Source organism: Podarcis vaucheri (assembly GCF_965113315.1).
Source record: "Podarcis vaucheri genome assembly, chromosome: 1".
Lineage (NCBI taxonomy): Eukaryota > Metazoa > Chordata > Lepidosauria > Squamata > Lacertidae > Podarcis > Podarcis vaucheri.
Genome location: NC_138759.1, coordinates 70,286,053 through 70,311,071, shown reverse-complemented (window position 1 = coordinate 70,311,071; position 25,019 = coordinate 70,286,053). Strand labels below are relative to the sequence as shown.

At 41.3% G+C, this 25,019-nt stretch overlaps 1 protein-coding gene and 1 long non-coding RNA gene across 4 annotated transcripts in view; one reads left to right on the top strand and one right to left on the bottom strand.

Moving 5' to 3' along the window:
- GALNT18 (polypeptide N-acetylgalactosaminyltransferase 18) overlaps positions 1-25,019 on the bottom strand; it is a 352,471-nt gene that overhangs the window by 32,693 nt on the left and 294,759 nt on the right. For both annotated transcript variants that reach the window (XM_082193671.1, XM_082193670.1), the window contains exons 7-9: positions 19,303-19,488; positions 16,436-16,573; positions 12,506-12,601 (exon numbers count right to left, since the gene is read on the bottom strand). In XM_082193671.1, coding sequence (XP_082049797.1) covers positions 12,506-12,601; positions 16,436-16,573; positions 19,303-19,488 — 420 coding nt within the window. The remainder of the gene's footprint in view (positions 1-12,505; positions 12,602-16,435; positions 16,574-19,302; positions 19,489-25,019) is intronic.
- The window catches only part of LOC309516921, a 48,434-nt gene continuing 26,670 nt past the window's right edge, over positions 3,256-25,019 (top strand). For both annotated transcript variants that reach the window (XR_014213065.1, XR_014213066.1), the window contains exon 1: positions 3,256-3,338. This is a non-coding gene — a long non-coding RNA (uncharacterized lncRNA). The remainder of the gene's footprint in view (positions 3,339-25,019) is intronic.

Genomic DNA, 25,019 nt, shown 5'->3' with positions numbered 1-25,019 from the left:
GAAATGGAGGGAGGGGGAGATAGTTATAGGATAACTTATCTTGTGTCCTGGACACATTCCTAATTATATGTTCTAAGTTGGGGTTCATCAGGTGCTTGTGTCCCAGGGACCCTAAGTGATGGCATCTTTCTCCCTTTCATTCCCATGTGTACCGAAATGCATATATTAGAGGGAGTGCGCATAAATGTGCATATATTAGTGAGGAAAAAACATTTAAAACACACTATACATGGGAAAATTTTCTTGCAAAAATGTTTGTATCAGGTGAAACCGCATGCAAAATATGTACATTAAGAAAATTTTGCACTAAAATGAATTTTCATGAGGCCATTTAAAACAAAAAAACTGACGCAGAAATGTGGAAAATGAGAACCTGAAACTGTCAGATTTGTCCCATCTCCTATATATACATCAGCAGTAGCATATCTGAGGCTCTGGTGAAATTTTACAGAGGCACCTGGGACATTCAAGAACTTACAAGAGACTAAGGTCGTCTGGCTCCAGGGCTACATTTGATTACCCAAAGCATCCAAATATTTAACAATGTGTGAGAAAGAAACCCCTGTTTAAAAAGCTTTCAGCCTGATTTGTATACTGCATGGGGAGGTTTGTCTTCTCTATTATGCCATAACACCCTCAAAAGTTCAGCAGTAGGGTGAAGACATGAAACAGCACAGCATTGGATTTGGGATGCTTATTTTTAGCAGAACAGAGTTATACTCAGTCAAGGAAATTAAACAGAATTTTCAAATGCACTTTGTCTCCTATGTGTGTTAATGCTACGCTGTTTTGATTTGATTTCTCCTCATGGCTATGTATTTACATAAATTCATCACAGACCCACATATGGGGTGCACATTTTGCATCTCCCGGTGTACGTATATTTATTTTACTCATGTGATTTACATTACCTCAAATGTGCGTGGAGTAAATAAACAAGCCAAATAAATTCTAACTGTGGATAAAAACCATACTTCTCAACAGAGTGAACCTATTATTGATTCAAATACCCATATTTCTCCTTTTATAGTGAACCAAGCTTACAGTGTGCAGAATGTTGACTAAAATGAAATTTGTGAGACGGGGCTTTAAGTTGCATATTCTGGGTAAGAACCAAGCACACACAAAGGCTTCCAAACAGGTCTCCTCAGCTAGGCAAGGAACTGGAGGCATTGCACCTGGAGTTGCCATCTCTGATCCCAGGAGGTGCCCCAAGCCCACTTCAGAAAGCTGTAATTGCAATGATCAGCTTTTTTTGAGAAACGAGAGGCTTGATTTTGTGCCCCTTGCTTCTCCCTTTGCAACAGATTGATAGGATTACTCCTCTGTAGAGGAGTAAACACAGCTCCTCCAGCACTGGCCTGAAACTGGCCGGGTGGGGTCAGCACGATGCTCACAGGGGTCCTGCTCTTCATTTGATTATTGTGATATAATTTTCCTTTATAAAGGAAACACAAAGTGACTCATAATGAAAATATAAAGGAATTCAAAGTTGTTTACTACAAGTCTAAAACAAAAAAACATTTTGACAAAGATGCCACTTACCCTTTCTATGGCAGAAGGACTTTCCCTTTGCATGTTTAAAGCATTTTCATAGAACAAAGAGAGGTTTGCAAATATTAAGAGCTGCATGTGGACTGCTGCTTGGGAGGGAAAAGACCATAGGGGTGCTGAAGGCTGGATGAGAATTCAAATTCGCATAAAGAACAAAGCTAAATATTATAGTTATTGGTAGAATTTAGCAGTGCAACAAGTGTGTGACAATGAGCCAGCAAGAGTAGCAGAAATAATACAATGGAATGCTAGTTTTGTTCCACAATTTAGCTCTGTTTTGGAAAAAGAAAGAGGGCTGCAGCCAAATGAATTGCTCATAGGGATAATCATGAAACGTCTTCCGGATTCTTATTACTGCATACAGGCAGGGCTTTCCCGCAGTGTCAAGGGAAGTTATTTATAGGCGGCAACGGGCACCCAATGTGTTAATGAGGGACGAGTCTGCAGCCATGGTGAGTTGATGGGAGGCTATCGACATTTTTATTCACTACACTGCATTAGCTCTGAAGTAGGCACCACACAATTACGGCCTTTTCATTTTGTGAAAATCAGCTCAGATTTAGCTCAATGTTCGAATGGATGGAACTGCATCCCAACCAGAAAATAGCTTCAGGTTGGGGCAGAGGTATTGTGAGATTGGGATGTGCTCAGGACCAGCCTTTTTATCTCGGTTCGGAGATTACTCCGGACTGTTTCCCAGCCATTATATGCCTTGGGAAGTGCTGGCTGGGGCTGGTGGAGCTGTGGTCCAAAGGGGGTGGGGGCACCACGTTGGTGAAGGCTGCCTCGAGCCTAGTTTCCTCCACATAGCAGCATCTTGTAGCAAACTGTGTAAAGCTGATCACACTATCTCACAGACCTCCTTGCAACCATATCGCTATTCCTCTATAGCTGCAGGATCTCAAGGTGTGCTTCTGGAATGCACTACAGAACAATTTCCACCTTCTACAATTGTCTTAAGGCAATGTACAATAAAAAAGGCCAAAAAAAGGTTTTAAAACCCTAAACAATACAAAATAGACACTCAAGGCATTTCCCACTTATCCAACTAAGAACAAAACCTTTTGGAACAAATATGACATCAGTTGTTTCCAAAAAGCACAGGTAGCAGGCACCTGCTGTATCACGACTGAGGTGCTATTCCACAGAGCAGCGGCAGGTTCACTAAAAGCCCTGCTCTGAGTTATTGTGGAGTGGGCCTCTGAGATCTCTGGGACTTGCAGAAGAAACTCTTCCACAGACTGAAGGGATTTGTTGGGTATATAAGGGATAGTATATGATCCTACTTGTGTTTACGTTCCCCGTTCATGCTTAACACCTGAACAGGAATTGTCTGTTGATTGATCCAGGCTGTACATTTCTGTGCACTTATAAATATTTGGTGTGTGCTTAGTTATTTTACTTATAGGCAGCTTAGTATATATACAACCTCTTAAAGTCACAATTTGGAGTCTGCCTCTAAAACGTGTACTGTGTGAAGTGACCCTAAACGAGCTAATTACATAGGAGCGCTGAACTCATGTGCATCCTTCATGTCAATTTCACTTTTATGACATATTAGATATGTATTTTTTACTGATGCGTTACTCTCCTATTTGACATATCAACATATATAATTAAAAGGGCAAAATATCTTAAGACGTGCAATCTTTTCGAGTGCTTTTACTTGAGAAAATGCATATTCCATGCAACACTGACAAGGCATGTTCCCTCAGAAGTAAGCTGAATCTCAAGGAAGCTTCCTCTCAAATGTACATGGGATTGCAGCCTCAGCAGATTTTAAGGTCTGTTTCCTCACAAGCTATTTTTGACTGTTTTGTTCCCCTCATTCTTTGCTTGTGATCTTCAAGGTACCACCTTGGTCACTTTGGTAGCTCTCTCCTTACATCACAGTTGCTGACGTGGGATGTTTCTCTTTTGTGCAGTGCTGGACTGAAAGCTTTCTTTTAGCAAAGGAAAACTGGTTATATGACATGCCCAATTTAATTCTCATTCCAGTTTCTTTTCTTATAAAATATAAAATGTATATAAAAATGTTTTTATAAGACAGTATCTTACAAGCCAAACAATGTATATATATATAAAAAAGAAAGGTGTCGTTGTATGTCATTTAGATCAGTATTTCCCCCATTATTTTTACATTTGAAAGCCAAGACTACACTTCTGGTTCATAAGTCCATCCCTGTTTAAGAGCTATGGAGAATTCTGGAAGCTTCCATACAGGGTCCTTGCTGTAAAATAGCCATGCTTTGTTCACTCACTTTGTTCACTCACTACAGGGAACCTGCATGACAGTATGATAAAAATATGCTCCTCCCAGGTTATCAGCTTTCATTTTTGTCATAGCTCAGAAAATCAGACCTTTTTAAATTAACAAATTGGAACAGCCGCACAGTTCCCTCACTGTGTAGCTATTCGTACTGGTTATAGTCGGTTGTACATCCAGCCACACTACCTTCTCTATTGGTCTATCTCACCTATCTAAGAATCAACTCTATCTTTTCCTTTTCCAATGCCTTTATATCCATTTTTCTTCTCTCCCCTTAAACTCTGCTAGATTTTAAAAACATGAACCTGATTTATTATTATTATTATTATTCCAGCAAAAATCTTGCGATGTTCTCCCTAGTACCACTGTTAGCTACTACATACAGCCTTCAGCTGTGACCCAGCACAGGAGAAAAGAATTTAGAGTTTTAGGCAGGCAATCTGCTTCCACATGTGTTTTTTTATTTTATGGTTCTTGGTATCTATTAAACTATATGGACGTTTCACAACACAAATGTCTGAAAGAAAACAAATTAGAATCCACTATCTTAATTTGTAAGTTACAAAATACATAAACACAATGCTTCCTAAAATTGAGAAGTCAATGTGTCTGTCTCAGGAGACAGAGCTGTTTCTTAGCCATTCTGAATGATTATGAACTGTATTTCAGTCCAAAAATAACATTTTTTAATCTACAGTTCCAGAAATGGATGTGAAACTTACACTGCTCCCTTTCCTACATATACTCAAGAATAGCTGAAGTATCCTTACAATGATTTTGGAATTAACGGGCATGGAATAGATTTTCTCCGACCTAGAATAATATCATTTTACAGCTTATTTTCTCATTCACGTGGAACAGAGAAAATGACCAGCCCTGCTTTCAGGTCTTTAGAATGACATTTCTACATATTCAAATCAAAATTTAGCTGTCATTTTCCTCTTTCTTTCTTTCTTTCTTTCTTTCTTTGCTATGAGCTGAAATCACCACCCTTCCTCCTTCTCCTCTCATTTTTGAACAGCTTATGATATCAAAGAAGAGAGAAACTGAGGCCTATAAGAATCTAACCATAGACAGGACTTGGTGTACACCTGTCTGCAAGTGGACACACCAGAAATAAGCAACCTGTGAACCTCTAGATTCTGGTGCATCTCAATGCCCTTCAACCATTTAGCATAATCAATGGTCAGGGATGATGGACGTTGTAACCACAGGCCCCCATTCCCCGAGCTACTACAAACCTAATGCATAAGATTGTGCCAAAGGAGTTCCAGGTGTCTGGATTTGTGCCTTTTGAATGGTGCACCTAGTGTGTGTTTTTTTTAATTTATTTAACATTGTTGCTGTTGTTGTTCAGACTCTGCCATTGGCCCAGAATGAAATTAACAAAAACAATGTTTAAACAATGCAAAAAAACAAAACAACCCCCCCCCCCCAGAATCAGGGGATGACTTCAGGGGGGTGTTATTGGGTTGTTGTTTTTATTTTGAGTATATATATATTGTGGTTTTTATGTTGATATTTTCTGTAAACTGCCTTGAAACCTCCACGTATAGGGCGGTATAATAATAATAATAATACTGTAAATGAGAATAAAACAGGATCAGGGAGTACAACAAACTTCAGCCAGCAAAAAAACAACAACAAAAAACCCCCAACAAACCTCAGCAATATATTCAACAAACCCAGCGTGACCCAAGAGCTCGCTGAAATAAAATCACCTCAACGTGGCAACACAAAGCCATCAAAAGAGAAAATTCTTTCTGGGAGGAAATGGCAAAGTATTTCTGAAAAGAGCCTCCTCTTCCTGCCCCTCAAAAAATGGCAAGAACCCACGGGTATTTCAAATGGTGAGGGGACACAGAGCCGTGTCTTTGAGGGAGATCTTAAACTCTGACTGAGTTCATATTGTAACTTGTTTCTGCACACAGGATGAGTGCTGCAGCAGTGGTGGGGAGGGGTCAACGGCAGCCTGCCTAGGTGCTTCCCCCAATCTGGAGGTGGGTCTATTGGTCTGCAGGCTTTTGATTTATATTGAAATTAGAACTTTATATTGTAGGTGACAAAGTCCTATGATAAACAGAATAGGACAAAAAATGAAGAAAAGGGAACATCAAATTAAGAATAGCCCATTGCAGTTTGCCTCAGGAAAGGAGGAGACTTCAAATAGCATGCTTGTTCCTTGTTTTGGTCCTCAGGCTGCTTACTTCATGCTCAAGTCAGTTTTAAGAAAATAAACAGCTTCGCAGACATCTACTTCATTACAGACGCGATAATGATGGAACATATGACGCACGGCATCAAAACACAGTGATAAAACCTTCACCAAACACACTTTGTAGGCCACCCCCCCCCTCAGTGTTTTGCAAGAGTCTGGGGAACTTTCTGCTGATACTAAAAGAGCCAGCCAGCTAGGATGTGGCACAAGAGAGAGAGAGAAAAAAATATATCTCCCTAGCATCTCATGAAACGAACCTGTATAGCTCAGCCAACTGCCTTCGTCACTCTTACTGAAATATCCTGAAATGACTAATCCCTACAAAAACACATTTTAAAAAGGTTTTAGAGATTCCACCCCACCACCTCCATCCCAAGCTGAAGCTGATGGCCTGTCTGTGTCCAAGAAGGGCATTTTCTCTCTAGAGTCTTGTTGAAATATAAGCTTGGACGGGCAACTGCAGTAACCTGGTTGATTTGATTAGCTACTCATTTTCTGAAACTGTTATGACTTCAGAAAACAAAGACTGGCTTGTTACAGACAACTTCCTTTTTCGCTTCTAGCAGCCCTCGGTGATGATCTTTTGAGCAGCAGAATTCATTTAAGGCTACCATAAATGTCACTGTCATAACTGCATCAGACAGAGCTGAAGGTCAGAGTTGACATTACATCAATGATGGTTCATTTATTATATCACTGTCCGCTTGCTTGGTGTGTTTTTTTAAAAAGTCATTAAAAAGGGTTGCTTTATGTATTCCAAAACAAAAAACAAAAACATTTTAAAATAATCATGATTACTTCCAAGGAGCTACAGAAGCTAAAGAACTAAACTTACAATAATTTCAGTAAAATCAGATGAAAATTGCGCTGGTGATTGCTATGGTCTACTGTCTGTATACAGAAAGGAAGACTCTACCTAAGCCAAGTTGCTGAGATCTAGAAGCTTGAAAAAGGAACATGTTTCCCCTCTCTGAGCAGCCAAATGCAGCTAGTGAATGCACCTGACTTTATCATGGCCAGTCTGCTTCCACACTAGGCAAACAATGCAGAGACTGCTTTGTGCCTAACCACAAGGGTTATGGTGAAGATGCGATTAGTTCCAAAATACTGCTAAGAGGTGACTTGGACCTTCCCCTTCACACATACAACATCTATGCCACAAGCAGTAGTGGGATGTACTCATAGGAAAAGGGCAATACTTCAAATAGTGTGGAAACTGTGGCTTACCATGGAAAAAGAATGACTGGGTAGCAACAGGATTCATCCACCTGGAGGCAGCCTTAGTCTTCCGCAAGTCCCATCCATGGCTTCCAGTGATGGCTTGTGAGGGGCAGTGGTGGCACTGCACTTAATGGGATGACAATGGGACAGGGCAAGGTGGCAGCAAGGTCAGGGCGCTTGGCCAGCAGGAGCTTTGCAGGTCAATGCTGAGGACCACAAAGCTCTTTACTTTAAAATAGCATTCTCCAAAACCTTCAGATGACGTTCAGAAGCAATAGGATGTCAATCAGTGATTGACATCCATCAAGGTTCAAAGGAGGTTGCTGTAACCACCAATCACCTAATCAGTGATTACGGCAACCTCAGTTGAAGATGTGCTTTCAGCACCCATCAGCTGATTGGTGCTGGGAGCGCACATTCCAAGAGGTTCCTTGTAACCAAAGATCAGCTGATCGACAGCAATAATCGAGCTTCTATGTGGTCTTGGCAGTGGGGAAATGGTCCTAAAACTGGAGCAAAAATGAAATATCCTGCTTCCCAGTGGTAATGCCACTCAGATATGGTTTCTACCAAAAACTAATTCATTTGTAAAAGTAGTGGATAAGAACAAGCCACATTTGAAATGTTATTTCTTCTTAACCCCATATTTCTATAAAACCTTAAAGGTAAAGGTACCCCTGCCCGAACGGGCCAGTCTTGACAGACTCTGGGGTTTGTGCGCCCATCTCACTCAAGAGGCCGGGGGCCAGCGCTGTCCGGAGACACTTCCGGGTCACGTGGCCAGCGTGACAAAGCTGCATCTGGCGAGCCAGCGCAGCACACGGAACGCCGTTTACCTTCCCGCTGGTAAGCGGTCCCTATTTATCTACTTGCACCCGGGGGTGCTTTCGAACTGCTAGGTTGGCAGGCGCTGGGACCGAGCAGCGGGAGCGCACCCCGCCGCGGGGATTCGAACCGCCGACCTTTCGATCGGCAAGCCCTAGGCGCTGAGGCTTTTACCCACAGCGCCACCCGTGTCCCGTGTCCTCTCTCTCTCTCTCTCTCTGTCTCACTCACTCAAAAGTACTTCTTGTCAACTCCACAACTGAACTTCCAGATGTTCAACCTGATATTATTTAGCTTACTTTAAAAAAGCATGAAAGCAAAAATGAGGGACTGAAGAAATCTCATGAATACCTACTAACTGAGAACAGAATTCTTGCACATTGAAGCCAGCTTTGACCTTAGACCACACTAAGCCACAGACCTATTGCAAGACATGCAATCTTGACTTCTCAAAACCTGAAGGAAGAATGTGCCACACAGTGCTAGAGTTTAAGCTTCATTTAATTTTGCAAGTTACTTTTTGCTTTTAAAAGTGACAAATAAATGTCATAAGTAGCAGCAGCAGCAAATCCCTGCCTCACATCTGTATGCACCTCGGTTTCTTCACTACTCCCTCTTTGTATCCAGGATTTTTAGGGCATACGATAGAGACTCAGAGCAGCCCAAGGAAGTCCCTACAGATTGCTAGGACTTCACACCCATGTTTGTAGCATCCAACAAGGACACTGGAGATGGACTGTAAGGCACAACAGTGGTTTAGTAAGGTACAGGGATGGGTGCAGATTGTGTTAGATGCCTGCCATTCATGTTTCAGCATTTTGCTGCAAGACTTCTTATGCTGGAAGTGAATGGCACAAACAACTCTCCAGGTCTGCACCAGACACTTCAATTATTTCTGGAATGACCCTAGAGCTAATAAAAAAGGAACCCAGTCCTAGGATGTGTCCTCAAATGCTTCTACTCCCACTATATCTGGACACACGAAAAGCCAGACTGTTTTTCTCCAAGAGAGGAGGGGTTTTGCCCATAATCCCTGGAGGAAAGTCTGCATGAAACAGGTTGTGCACAAACACAAGCATTTTTAACATGCTAATGATAGTTCTTTTCCCACTTGTTTTAGTCACGTAAACTGATGCGGCTTAGCTGTGTATAGTCTTGTTCATAACTGCCTTTTCCAAAATGTGTATCTGCTAAAGCAGTTATGGCTATCATTGTCCTTGGCTATTGGCCATGCTGCCTGTCGTTGGAGGTCAACAACATCTGGAGGACCACAGGGCAGCCACTCATGTGCTAAAGTGTAGTCTGCTTGCTCATTAGAAAGAGAAAGGCGTGGTTTAAACTGGCCACCAAAGTGATGCAAATTAATTTGAAATGCATTTTACCAGAAATGAAACCTCTGTAGTGACTAGTGTCAGGAGCCCAACAGCAACTCAGGTTTTTTTTTACAACTAAAATATTTTAAAACTTATCTCGTCACAGTACAGTGGTACCTCGGGTTACATATGCTTCAGGTTACATACGCTTCAGGTTACACACTCCACTAACCTAGAAATAGTGCTTCAGGTTAAGAACTTTGCTTCAGGATAAGAACAGAAATTGGGCTCTGGCAGCGCGGCGGCAGCAGGAGACCCCATTAGCTAAAGTGGTGCTTCAGATTAAGAACAGTTTCAGGTTAAGTGCGGACCTCTGGAATGAATTAAGTACTTAACCCAAGGTACCACTGTATTTATTTGCATATGGTATGTGTATTCACTCTATATCAGCTCGGAAAATTGGTGAGCATACCACCCACCTTAAAGCAGCAGTGGCTCTTCAGATGTTGTTGGAACTCCAATTCGCGTCAGCTCCAACCAGCATGGCCAATGGTCAGGGATGATGGGATATAGAGTCCAGCAACACCTGGAGGGTCACAAGTTCCCCATTCCTTCCCTGTGCCAGCACTGTCCATTGTTTTATGATCCCAAGGTTTTTTCCTGGTATATGGCTATTCCTTATTTCATAGCAAGTCTATCCTTCCCAGCGGCAGGACTTCCCTTCCTGTTCATTACGTGAAGAATGGATCTTGTGCTACAGGGAGTAGCGAGAGTACAGAGCTAAATCTCAGCCACTGCAAACGCTTTATAGCATTGGGTTGCATGATACAGCAGTCTTATTCACATTGCACTTGGATCCAAAACAGTTTAGTCAAAACACAAAATTATGCTAACTGTGAAGGAAGCATTTTGCGTGCATGCCTCTGAAATATCATTTAAAATTTCCAATTCGAATTAGCAGTATGTTTTTCCAGCATCATTACTGGAGATGAATGATACATCAAAAAAGAGTTACAGAGTATTCCCAGAAGGTGAAGAAAACTGACTCTCAGGAACTAGTGAAAGACCAAGTAGAGAAGTTAGTTATTTGGAGAACCCGTAGGCAAATGCTGGTTAGCGTAATTTCACAGGCATTTGGAAGGGGAACGATAAACCCTTGATCTGGTTCAACATCCAGTCTGTGCAATGTACAACCTCAGTCAGTGCAACGTATAAGCAAGATAGATGAAGCTGTCTGATATTTTTGTCTTTGTCATTCATAATTTCGTCAAGTGCAACCCCACCAGTGTGATCAATTTGGAAAGCAGTCAGGAAAAGAAGTCAAATTCCAGCAAAAATGTAAAACACACAGCTTCCCACGGACCATGAAGTCTGAGCAAAATTGACTCAGGATCCCAGCAAGGAAGGTCAGTTTTTTTCCTTCTGCTATACATTTGTTCATGCTTTAGCGAATGTTGTGAGTCTCCACAGTAAATTCAAAAATCATGAAACTGTCAGAAGCAAGAACAACAGAAAAATAAACCTACAGAAATAAAGAGGGATAAAACCCTTTGACAAAAGGCTTACCTCAAAAAAGATGTCTCTCTACTTTTTAATAAATATATTGCTAAATCAAATACCGTATTTTTTGCCCTATAGGACGCACTTTTTCCTCTCCAAAAATGAAGGGGAAATGTGTGTGCATCCTATGGGGCAAATGCAGGCTTTTGCTGAAGCCTGAAGAGCGAGAGGGGTCGGTGCGCACCGACCCCTCTCGCTCTCCAGGCTTCAGGAAGCTATCCGCAAGCCTTGGGAGCCTGGTGGGAGTTCCCAAGGCTTGCGGACAGCAGCCTGCAGCCCAAAGCCCGGGGAGCGCGGGCACACCCTGGGCTTCAGGCAGCTCTCCGCAAGCCTTGGAAGCCTGGCGTGACTTCCCGCTGGGCTCCCAAGGCTTGCGGACAGCAGCCTGCAGTGGGGCGTGCCCCGGGCTTCGGGCAGATATCTGCAAGCCTGGAGAGCCCGGCAGGAGTTCCCATCGGGCTCCCAAGGCTTGCGAATAGCAGCATGTTCTGGGGGCTGGGAGTGATGGCGAGGTTGCGCAAGCTCCAGGGGCGATGGCGAGGTTGCGCAACCTCGCCTTCACTCCCGGACCCCCAGCCCCGAGGCTAAAAACGAAGCCAGGATAGCTAACGGGATCCATCCCGCTCACTGTCATGGCTTCTTTGCTCTTTGGGGCTCGGTGGGGGGAATATATATTTTTCTTTATTTCCCCCCCCCAAAAAAAATAAGTGCGCCCTATGGGCCGGTGCGCCCTATAGGGCGAAAAATATGGTAACTTATTTTATTTGTCAGTCTATGGCCAATCAATAAAACTTCTGAGAACAGCTAACAAATGATGTACAGTATGTCTTATTTATAGCATAATATATCATATGTTGTACCTAATCCCACACGTTCTTGGCTGGATAGCTCAGTTGGTTAGAACACGGGGCTGATAAGGCCAACTTGAAGGGCTAGCATAGTGCTAGAACTGGGCTGGTGCAGCACCACTGAAACTGGCAGACATGATCCTATGGAATGTTCCTACAGCAGAAGGTAACATTAAATGGTGGGACCTCTGAGCTCCGTCTAGGTATTTGTTGAAGAGCTGAAAGAGCTACAATGCCATTTTTACTTAGCAGAAAGCAAAAAACGTTTCTTAGAAGAAGGATTGCGCAGATTAAGAAATGACCTCCAACATTTTACAAATGCTTAAAAGAAACCATGTAATTCAAAAAGTGTAGCAGTGCAAGACAGAAAATAAATTTCTTTGAATATATACCATTATATTCACATTAGACTTCTATTGAAAAAGATCAATAAGAAAGGTCCATGCCAACAATTCATAATAAACATAGCCCTATAATCATTATTTTGTTCAAGAGTGAATAAAGGAGGCACTAATTAATAGACCAGTGATTCTCAACACCATGGCACAAATAATGCTCCCATTACTATAAAAGAGCTAATAAACAGCCTAAGGAGGTATTGTAATAGGGGGAAAATCCACTGTCAGTTGCAATATGGTTCCTCCCACACGTCCTACTAAAAGAAACAGCAAGATATCAGATCATTAGTCTCACTAACCTGTGGCGTCATTCCATGGCAGATATACATGATCGGAATATTTTCTGTGTCTGGCCCTTGATCAAGGCACAAATCACTTTTCAGAGAATTCTGCAGCTACAGAGTACAGGCAGTGGAAGAAAAAGAGAGAGGAAAAAGAGAATACATGCTTGTTAAAATAGGACAAGTATTATACTTGATCAAAGTTATATCTTGGCAATAAAATTTTAACTAACTATAGGGAGTAAAACACAAAATTGCTTGAATGTTTAATAATGTGATGCTACAGCATCATCTATAATGCACCATTTACATTCAAGATTACAATTCTCTAAAATCTTTGTAACACTAGGATCCCAACACCACAAGAAAATTTATGATTACTTATTATTGTATTGTTTCTGGGATTGGCTTTCTCTTGGTTACTCTTTAGTGGAGGTCCTAAATCAGGGGTCTGCAACCTTTAACACAAAAAGAGCCACTTGGACCCATTTCCGAAGAAAAAACAACAACTGGGAGCCGCAAAACCATTGCGACATTTAAAACAAATATATCTCCGGAGCCACAATCTGACAGCGGGCGGGAAGGTGATGTCGGGACGGTGCGTGACTAACGCACGCACCGCCCCCATGCGACGTCACAGCCAGTACAGCGCCCGCCACAGTGAGGAGTGTTGGGGCGCACAATGTGCCTCCTCCCCTTGCTAGTATCCGCCCCGGAGCCGCAGCAAAGATGTAAAAGAGCCACATGCGGCTCCGGAGCCGCGGGTTGCAGACCCCTGTCCTAAATGATAAGAAGGAAAAGCCATGACTCTTAGTACTTATGACAGGATAAGTTAAGGATATTTCCTATCCCCTATACATGCCCTCCAGTTCACCAAAAGAGCCTCTCAGGGGGAATCAGAGACCCTCCTGAACAAGGTGGATTGTGGGCTGGGGGATGCTAAAGCAGTGAGGAAACTTGCTCAAAAGAACATTTATGGGAGGTAAAGTTCCTCATCCCCTCATCCCAATAGCAATTCCTTGCATTCCATCACGGTTTGTTCAGGAGGGCCCAAGACCAGGGAGACATTCTTTTTGGGGAGAACAGGTGGCTTCCATTACCTCCAAGTTAATTTATTGTAGGGTCCAAGCAACCTTGCATGTCATGATTCTATTCTTATATATATATATATATATATATATATATATATATATATATATATATAGTATCAAATGTGGTGACAGTGATAATAATACAACAAAACAACAACACCACAAACTTTATCCAGTCTGTATAACATTTACTGTACATGTAACTTGTTAAGATAGAGTTGTACATTTATCCACTCCATGTTTACAGTATATCCAGGCTTTGTCTTGCACATGGCACCTTAGTAGGTTTGTTGTTTTAATGGTTCCAAGTCTATCTCTATTCTAGCTACTATTCTAGTAAATTTGGTTTTATATTTATAAGCCAGTTTGTGGTGTTGTTGTTTTGTTGTATGATTCTATTCTTGGCATATCAATATACGTAAGAAGAGAACATAAGAATAGTCATGTCAGATTATTCCAATGGCATGTCTAATCTATATTGTGATAGGAAGCCCACATGCATGACCTGAGAGTAAACTCCTTTCCTACAGTAGTTCCTCAGAAACTAATATTCAGAGGCATATTGCCTCTGATCCTGGAGACAGTATAAGCCATCATGACTAGCAGTTCTCAATAAACTAATGTTTCATGTCTTTGTCTAATCTCCTTTTAAATACATCTATAAATCAGGTCTGGGAAAGACTCCTCAATGTAACTCCAGGAGTGATCCTGGAATCTGTGGAGACAATACTGAACTAGATGGGCCATTGAGCTGATCAGGTGAAAGGCAGATTCTCATGTTCCAAAAGGTCTCCGTTTCATGAAAATAATGGAGACAGATAGAAATGCCAAACATTAATCCCGAACTTTTAAGCCTGTGAATAAATCCCCTAAAAACAATGCGGCTGCATGTATCAACACCAATGAGGGCTTGGTCAATTTGCAAAGGCTTTTCTGACAAATCTAGAGGACAAATGATTTTAGAAAAGCAATGCACACAGTGTGACAAAAGTACAATTGGAAACTAGATGAACAGCTGCATTCACTACTTATCTTTCCTGTGTCAAGACAATTTCATGTCTTGCACCAGTACCCTTTAGTATTTCAGATTTCTTTCAGAACTTCTTTGAGAAGCCTGGCACAGTTGATACCTTTGCAGGGTTGATCTGAGCTTTTAATTTATGCCTGTCAAATAAATGTTGGATTTATCCAACAAGTGTGTGACAGAAAACTCAGTTATTCCATGGGCTTGTTCTGTTTTTACTTCCGTTTTTATATCCTTGATCACAGAGGCCTTAGGCATCATCCCAAACAATAAGAAACACTCTTTTTATAAAGTGAGAAACCAACTCAGTTTTTATGAGAGGCTGAGTTAACTTTAGATCTGTGGTGTTTAAAAAAGAAACCATCTTGTCAAACATAGAATTATTTTTGCCTGTGGTCATTTTGTAAGTTTTTATTTTATTTTTAACTTTCATTAAGTGCACTGCAATTGGACTAACATGTATACATAATTAGGAACAGGCTGTTAACCTGAGAATAAAAATCTATTTTATTAATTTTATTTGGAGGCACTTTCTGACATCTAGAACACTGCTATCTTTCCCATCCTTTCAATGCTGAGTTTCATGAGAAATGATACTACGTCGAATACAATGAACCTTAAGTGGGATTTAAATGCACAAATGTCAAATTCATCATGCATTATCTAGCAGAGGAGTTACAAGACTTGGTGCACATTTTAATCATGGCCCTTTATATTTTAATGGTATTGTTTCATTCCATATTTTAATTATGGTGTAGTTTTAATTATTCCTTAGTTTAACAATGTTATACAGTTTGTTTTTATGTTTTGTAAACTGCTCAAAAGCTATCTGGGCATTAAGAAGTATTATATTATTAATAAAAAAACACAATTTCAGGTGCCCTAGAGATGCATTCCAGTCTGGGGTGCTTCTGGAACCTGCACTGCTCCTGGATTGCCTTGAGCCAATTACAGCTATGAGGGATTTGCTCAAATTCATTTGGTGTTCCATCTTTCCTAGAGAAAGCCGATTGGGCCGTTGCACACATGACTTGGTCACATCCAGATTTGATGACTATAATACACTTTACATCGAACTGAATTTGAAAGGAGTACAGAAAACACTCTTGCAAAAGCCACAATTTTCCAGGGTTTGTATTTCCAAGTCTCTTATTCTAACTTTGTTAAATCTGCTCTGGTTTACCAATTGATTTCTGGGCTCAGCTCAAAATGCTGGCTGTTACAAATGTAGCCCTAAATATTTAGGAAGAGGATATTTGAAGCCCCATCTTCTCTCACATGAATCTGTCCCCAACTCAGTGTTTTTCACTGATAACACTAAGACATGATTTGTTTAGTCAACGTGTAATTTGTTTGAATGTCCGAACACAGCCCAGCAGGCTAACCATGGCTTGTAATGGGTGGTAACAAACCGCAATGTGAAGAATGTATGCATTCTAAATGTCATATCACATTAACTATTGTTAAATAGCTCTATAAATAACCACTTGCATAGGGCGAGTAAGAACTTCCCTCAGGTGACCTAGCAAAGAAGATAACTCTTTCCTTTCTGCCCCTCCACTTGTAGGCTACATATGACTACGTTCGGTACCTGTGTGGGCAGCAGGTTTCTACTTTAAAAGGACTCAAAACACACCAGAAACAGAGATGATACAGCAGTGCATCCATGTGTGAGGTAGAGTAGAACAATCACACCTGTGTCAAACAACATGCAGCCAAACAGTTAAATAAATGAACCATATAAATGACCTGCAAGTTTGTCCTGTGGCTGTTATTTGGGAGAATTATTTCTCACAGCTATGAATAATCAAGGTAAATAAGCAGGACTCTTACCACTCCATAGGCAACAGTGTCTGAGTACATTCTCATTTCTGGATATACGCTGACAAGGTACCACCTAAAGGTCTTGCACTGAAGCTTTTTCCTCAAGGCTTTCCTCTCAGAAATATCACCAATGTCAATTCCAGAATCCTGTGCACATTGACCAAAAAAAACCATGTCAGAGATATAAAAGCCACCCTCCTGCTCTCTGGCAGTTTGTGTTACAATTCTCAGTGCTCTTTTGTACAGTTCAGTGAAGGGGGGGGGGGGGTTGGAAGAACACAGGGATGTGCACTGAAACATGATTAGCATACTTTAGCTGCCTAAAATAAATAGGTATTTCATACAAAATCTGAGGTATTTGTGTCAGTGTGTTTAAACATAAAAGACACCATCATTTGGGGGGCCTGATCCAGAATATTTTACATTCAGTGGGTTAATTCTCACTGACTTCAATGGATTTTGAATCAAGTTCCACAGTAATAATGTCATTGAAGCAATTCTAAGATTCAAAAACAAGTGGTATATATAAAAGCAAGTTGTCCTGGAAACCACTTTTCTACCAGCAAAGGTATGGTCTATTTCAAAGATTCCATTGTCAGGCAAATGTGGATGTTTGGCTTTCCTATTTCTCTGCAACAATTAGAAATCCTGCCCACCTTTTTCTGTTTGTTGAATGCTCTCCCCAGGGAGGCTCGCTTGCTGCCTACATTACATATCCTTAGGCATCAGGCAAAAACATTCCTCTTCTCCCAGCCCTTTGGCTAATTAAGCAATCTATGGCCCTTTAAACTCTGTGTCTGTGAGGGGTATTGTTTTTGTTGGTTACTATCTTTCATATTTTTATATTGTGAACTGCCCTGTGGTCCTCGGATGACGGGCGGCATAGAAATTTAATTAACCGCAGCAACAACAACAATTTCAGTTGCCATTTTTTGTTGAAGGAATTTGCAAAATCTTTCCCCCCTCCCCTTTTCATTGCATTTTATGGCTAAGCCTTGGCTGGTGTAACACAGTTTTGTGGAGTTCAAGATACACGAGTTTCATAAAGAGCCTGTAAGTGGAGATCAATAATTTATCTCATTATAGCTATGCGGTAGAGATTTCTAGAGAGGCATCTAAATGCAAATTCAGGACCAGTCTTTGACAGGAAGTAAAATGAGACATTCTTACTGTAGATTATGTCGTCGCACACAGCTCAAAATACTCAAACAAAATAAAGAAGAAATAAACTTTACATAAAAATATTTATTATCAGGTGGGTTAGTAAATGAGCCTTGTTCAGGCAATAAATACCTGCAGTCCTCATAACCTGCTGGGAAAGGGATCATTGTCACACACACCCTCCACCTTTCTCATGCTGATAGTGACTTGAAAAAGACCTGGCACTGCACAAGGATGTCTGCCCCATGGGTCCAGTGTTGATGGGACCACAGGCACACATGCAACAGGGAAAGGGGGCTAGGGAAGAAGAGGGTTAGCCTATAGCAGGCTCCCAGGCTCCAGTATGCTGAAGAGATTGAAGGTCCCTCAAGATGTCCTTTTTCAAGTGCATTCATGATTATTTGTGCCCATGGTGATTTTGAAGAGGTCACATGTGATCCCACCCTCAGTACTGTTTGTGCCTGCTAAAGTTTTGTGGTGGTTGCACTGATTCCATTTCCAGCCAGTGCATATTCTGTAACTTCCTTTTGAAATCCTGTAACCTTTTACACCACAAATGCTCTGGCTTCTTTTTGTCCCATTTTTTTTGCTCCTCCAGACAGCAGTAATGTAGTGACATTAGGCGAGCACCGCACAACAATAAATCCAACAGTAATGTAGTATTAGTGTGTCAAGAGTATGTTGCAGAAAATACTTGCACTCCAACAGCAGTCTAGAGAGACCACAAGAATTTTATGTCTACACTGAATTTGGGTGTCTGCATGATGGCTGGTTTATGTAGCCTTAAATTATTTGGAGATACAGAAGCATTTCACATTGGTATATAGAAATAATTATTTTATAAGGTAGTGTAGTGGTGTAGTGGTTAAGAGCGGTAGTCTCGTAATCTGGGGAACCGGGTTCGCGTCTCCACTCCTCCACATGCAGCTGCTGGGTGAACTTGGGCCAGTCACACTTCTTTGAAGTCTCTCAGCCCCACTCACCTCACAGAGTGTTTGTTGTGGGGGAGGAAGGGAAAGGAGAATGTTGGCCGCTTTGAGACTCCTTAAAGGGAGTGAAAGGCGAGATATCAAATCCAAACTCTTCTTCTTCTTCTTCTTCTAAATATGAATTGATATAAGTATGTAATAAATCCACATTTCAGATCTCACCCAATTAATAGTATTTGGGGACAAAGATGTTTTACAATGAAGCAATAGCCTGCCTGGCATGTTGTGTTAAGCTAGCTCCTGTATTTGAATAACACATTGTTGTTTGCTGCAGAGAGTTAAGTGTGTGTGTGTGTGTTTGTGTGTGTGCATCTGTACTTTTTGCATGCACACAAAAGCTCATACCAATAACAAACTTAGTTGGTCTCTAAGGTGCTGCTGGAAGGAATTTCTTTATTTTGTTTCGACTATGGAAGACCGACATGGCTACCTACCTATAATACAGGGCTGTCCAACTTCCAAGAGACTGTGATCTACAACCTCTATAAAAAACAACAACTGGCAGTGATCTACCTATTGGATTGACCAGAGTTGTTGAGCTTTTTTGGGGGGGGGGATCCCGCAGTCGACCAGGACCAACCAGGGGCATCCTGTGATTGACAGGTAGATCACAATTGACCTGTCGGACAGGCCTGGTATAATACATTTTTGAACATTATTTTCACAAAAATGTGGGGAATTGGAACTAAGGTATTGTGATCGTATCAGTGTTCATTCACAACCCACCTCTTGAGGAATATTCCATGCCATATAAACATGGCTTTTAAATTCATCCATCCAGACTTCAGCCACTCGGAGTGCATTTCTTCGGACATGAGTAGTGAGGTCTTCTGTATACGGCTTATGAGCTCGCTCAATGTGGGCAATCCTAGAGCAAGGAAGAACTTCAACGCTGCCACCACACTGCCATACCTAGAAACAAATAAATTGACCAGTTTAGGGAATTCCATTATATCCAAAATGTCAATATTTTCAGGCTATTGTTGGATTTCAAAATTTACAAGGAAATATTTGAGGTTTATAATCTGCTACAGTCCTTTAAGTGTGAAAAGTGTGCTATGACTATGCACCTCTTCAGTGCTTTAGTTGAATTATAAACCTAAATCTAACTCTGACAGTCACTGGGAAACTCAAGACAAAGTCTATGTGAGTACCTTTGTAGACTTTCACATACAACTATAGTGGACAAGTAACTGCATCCTTTTTCAACTATTTAATCTTACCCTATGTCAGTTTACTTGGAAGTAAGAAGAACTGAGTTTGCCTTTGATTGCAGCCAATGCCAACTTTACAAAGACAAGATGCCCATATACTCAGTTCTGTGAATTTTTGCACCATATGCTTGTGACTAAGTATCTTCTGCAAGAACAAAACGCCTTTAGAATGAAATCAGAAATGTGGGGGCCACATTTACGTGATGAAGCTGAACAAATGGAACCACAACTTGCAGTGAAAACACTAGGGCATTTGTGTTAAGATGACCCAAACCGTACCGAGTAAAAGACTGGAGTAAATTTATTATTTGAAAGAATATTGTAAACACTTAACAACACTAACAGGACTGGCTTAAAGGTTTGTCAGTTAAAAACAGAAACTTATTTACAACGATAAGGAATCTTAAAGTAAAAGGAAAGGTAGATGGGGGGGAATGAAAAATGCGGATGAAATTATAATTGGGAGTTAGAATGTCAGTTGGGAGGGATGGGGGGGGGAGTTGTCAACTCTATAGAGTCCGAATATAGGTAATGTAAAGATATGTATAATCACACGGTGTTTTTTAAAAAATGAAAATGCTAATAAATATTATAATAAATAAAAAATGAACAAACTGTACCGAGTAAATAAAACCAATACAGAAGACCCTCTTCTAGGGCAAAGAGAAACAAAAGAGGGCACCTTTCCACAGTGCTCTTCTGCAAGGTAATGCAGACTGGTCTCTCATACCATCTCTACTGAGAATGGGTGATGGGCTGTCTGAACACTGCATTCTGAAATAGAGCCTTGAGTTTTCCAGGCTTGTCCACCCACTATTCATATTCTGTACCAGAAAAGCATTCTGTTCAGAGATCTATTTTATACATTTAGGCCTTTTGGCTTGAACACTCATTTAGGCATTTGGCAGCATCCGAGGCTAGGAGAATGTGGCATGGATTCAGGATGTTTACAAGGCCTACTTTTTTGGGCAGTTGCCTAATTACATCCAGCATATGCTGGGAGACAAGAAAGAGCTTTGCTATTCATGCTTACAAGACGACAATTGCTCCCCCACCCCCTAGAAATCTGCAGTGCCCTCAAAACAAGGACTCGGGCTTGCTTTGGTCTCAAGGGCATCAAACCTCTACACAAATAAGTAAGAAGCAATCAACAGTAGTATAAATGTATGTAGAAGAATAATGAAAAAGATCCCACCATTTGTTTTGTTCCAGAAAGAGAATAAATAATAATTGAGAAAACTTCTGAATGTCATCCAAATTGTGCCCGGAATTTGGAATTCCAAATTACCTGGTCTTGCTTTCAAAGTGGAGCTAATGCATTAGGAATCACCATCTACCATTCTGCTTTGTTCTGTTTTTAAAGAAAGCTCTCAGTTTTGTGCAGAGTGTGGTGTCCTGCAGCTTTCTGTTGCTTAACTTCATTCCATAATTTCCTCACTGTTTGCTGATGCACATGAGCACACTGATAATGAAACTAATTACTTAGGCAGGTGGTGGGTTCTGCCTTGCTGGCAATGCACTCCTATGGGAGTTTACTCAGAAATAAATTCTGCTGTTTTCAGTGGGGCTCATTCCCAAGTAAGTATGTTTAGTATTACAGCTTGGGGGTCTTCAAGCAGAGGTTGGACTGGACAGACAACTGTTGGGGGAAGATGCTCTAGCTCTGAGATTCCTGCAATGAGCAGGGAGTTAGACCAGAAGGCCTAGAATGCTAACTCAATGATTCTATGATTTTGAAGGCCAGAAAAAGGCAATCTTGATTGATTATGCTGATGGCTGCAACAATATTCTTTTTGTGTGGCTTTTTATCGACGTGTGTGTACCTTGATAAAACACTGCCGCTGCCACACACAGACACACACACGAGCCAGATGTGAGCACACACTACAAATCAGGAAATGTATCATGAGGACATGTCAGAGTGATTAGCAAAGGATTCCAGCAGAGTTAAAGAAGCTGGTAGAGGTAAGAAGGCTTCCTTGCAAAAAAAGGTCTGGTTCAAATGAAGAGAATGAAAAGGAACACAAACTTTGGCAAAATAAAAAGTACATGCAGACCATAAGGGAAGCTTTAAAAGAATTTGAGGAACATATTTCTAGTTTCAAACATAATCGGCTCTGCTCTGGAAACAAAGCCTGCAACACAGACTAAATTCAAGGCTAAGTTTGACAGACAGGATTTTGTAATTGTCCCTCTTTTGGGGGGCAGTATTTTATCAACACACTTCGCTTGTTGGCAACTTGGAGTGGCCAAGTAATACAAATGAACTGAAGGAATAAAAATCTGTGGCAAATGGAACATTTCATAGTTCTGGAATTAGTTTTAGAAATTCTCCTAGTTTACCAGGTTTCAAGAAGAAAGGAGCTCTGAACAGAGCAAACACATTGAGGGGAAAATGTGGAACTGAATTGAAGAAATTGACTCTTCTGTATGAATATATATCCTATGTCATAATATGATACATATTGGAAAATTTGGTTTTAAGATAACCAATAAACAGTATTTTTTACTGTAGAAACACCATACTTTTAAACAGCTTTGCTATATCTGTTCTGAAAAAATAGACAATCTTCATTTTTACAGTCACCAACTAATTGCAGCTTGGGAGATATGACAGTAGAGGTTTTCTTTTCCCCTGCCCTTCCTACAACCCTGTTGGTCTTTCATTAGTGAATTAGATTATTCTTTTATTTTGTCAGGCCATTCGCAAGGGGGGTGGGGTCAGGCAGGTATAGCACATGCTGCCTGAGAATTATGTTGCCACTAAAGCACAGATGATGCCTTAAAGACCAACAAAGTGCAAAGCTCAACTATGGCATGAGACTAAAAGGGGGGAAAGAGCTTTACATTTAAAAACAACTGAACATTTTCATGAGTTAGAAACAGGAGGTGACATTTAAGATGCTCCTTCACAGTCTCTTTAATTTCATTATTAATTCCGTAATTTAACTACAAAATGAAGCTGCATATGGTTTTTCTTAAACACGCACTCACCTCAGCCTGATTGAACACATGCTTTAATATGGTTTGTAAACAGCAATTATCCAGTTTCTGAGTAAACTCCAATTAATCAAACCTATTGGTCTTCCCTTTCTTGTCTAAACACTGTCAGTCTTTGTTCTATTTCTGAAGTCTTATTAATTACACTGCTTCAAGGAGCGTGAATTCACTTAAAATCTTAAATGTTAAGCAGGAGCTGTCAAGACAAGGGCTGATAGAAGAAGCTGGTTGTGCAGAGCTGATTCAAAACCCAATCTAATTACTTATAAGGGGAAATGTCCCAGCCTCTGTTGAAAATGTGATGAATGTTTTACAAATATTGGCCTAAATGCATCCGGCGTGCTGAAAAAAATTAGAAGTAAACGCTTAGGGCTTTTACATTCTAAAGGGGAAACATTGTCCTTTTGTTATATTTCACTTACATGATGAAAAGTTTAAAATAGCTATACATGATGTGTATACTAAAACAGCTTCTATTAGATTTTGAGTGTAGTACAGCATAATGACTTAAGGATTATCAGCCAACCAATCATGAGCTCATCAAGCAGCCTTGGCCTTGGTCAAGTCACTAGCCTCCCTTGTAATATGGGGATATCTACATGGCTGTACCTTACAAAAGAGTTATAAGAATGATTAATACAGGAGGAAAGAGCTCAAAGTATGCCAAAAGTCCCAGGTTCAATTCCAGGCATGTGTAGTTTATAGAAGTAGCAGGACAGGGAAAGATTGTTGCACGAAACCCTGGAGAGCAGCTGCAAGTCAAGCACATCAGGACCTGGGCTGGATTGGCCAATGACACAGAATAACACAACTTCATTTATATCCCAACTCTCCTCCAAGGAGCTCAAGGTGGTGGGCAGTTCCCCCTCCTCCATTCCATTCTTGCAACAGCCCTATGATGTAGGTCAGATGCAGGTCACACACTGAGCTTCATGGTCACATGGGGACTAGAGCCCTAGTCTCCCAGGTCCTAGTCCTACGCTACACTACACGGCTGAAAACGTAAAGTGCCCTGAAAGGCTTGAGTGGGAATTAAAGATGAATGTAAATATTAGCGGAGCCAGTAGTGTGGGCACTGTCAGCATTAGCTACCAATAGGTAAAGTATGCTCAGCTGTGCTCATTTTGGCTTACACTGGGAGAAACATTGCAGTACTGTTTTCCCCCCAATGCACGTATTTTCTAAATTAGAAAATCCATCTGGGTTAGGCAGAGACTGGAGCAGGTGCTGCCCACTGAAATCTATCCTAACAAGTGTACCCTGTGAAGGACAGGCTATTATTATTATTATAAATATTGCTGTTGTATTCTCTGTTTTAGTACAGTATTTGCTATTGCAACATAATAATAACAACAACAACAACAACAACAACAACAACAATAATAATAATAATAATAATAATAATTTATTATTTATACCCCACCCATCTGGCTGGGCCTCCCCAGCCACTCTGGGCGGCTTCCATAAAAACCAAAAATACAATAAAATATCACACGTTAAAAACTTCCCTGAACAGGGCTGCCTTGAGATGTTTCCTGAATGTCAGGTAGTTGTTTATCGCTTTGACATCTGCTGGAAGGGCGTTCCACAGGGCGGGCGCCACTACCAAGAAGGCCCTCTGCCTGGTTCCCTGTAGCTTTGCTTCTCGCAATGAGGGAACTGCCAGAAGGCCCTCGGCGCTGGACCTCAGTGTCCGGGCAGAATGATGGGGGTGGAGACGCTCCTTCAGGTATACTGGACCGAGGCCGTTTAGGGCTTTAAAGGTCAGCACCAACACTTTGAATTGTGCTCAGAAACGTACTGGGAGCCAATGCAGGTCTTTCAAGACCGGTGTTATATGGTCTCGGCGGCCGCTCCCAGTCACCAGTCTAGCTGCCGCATTCTGGATTAGTTGTAGTTTCCGAGTCACATTCAAAGGTAGCCCCACGTAGAGTGCATTGCAGTAGTCCAAGCGGGAGATAACCAGAGCATGCACCACTCTGGCGAGACAGTCCGCAGGCAGATAGGGTCTCAGCCTACGTACCAGATGGAGCTGGTAAACAGCTGCCCTGGACACAGATTTGACCTGTGCCTCCATGCACAGCTGTGAGTCCAAAATGACTCCCAGGCTGCGCACCTGGTCCTTCAGGGGCACAGTTACCCCATTCAGGACCAGGGAATCCTCCACACCTGCCCGCCTCCTGTCCCCCAAAAACAGTACTTCTGTCTTGTCAGGATTCAACCTCAATC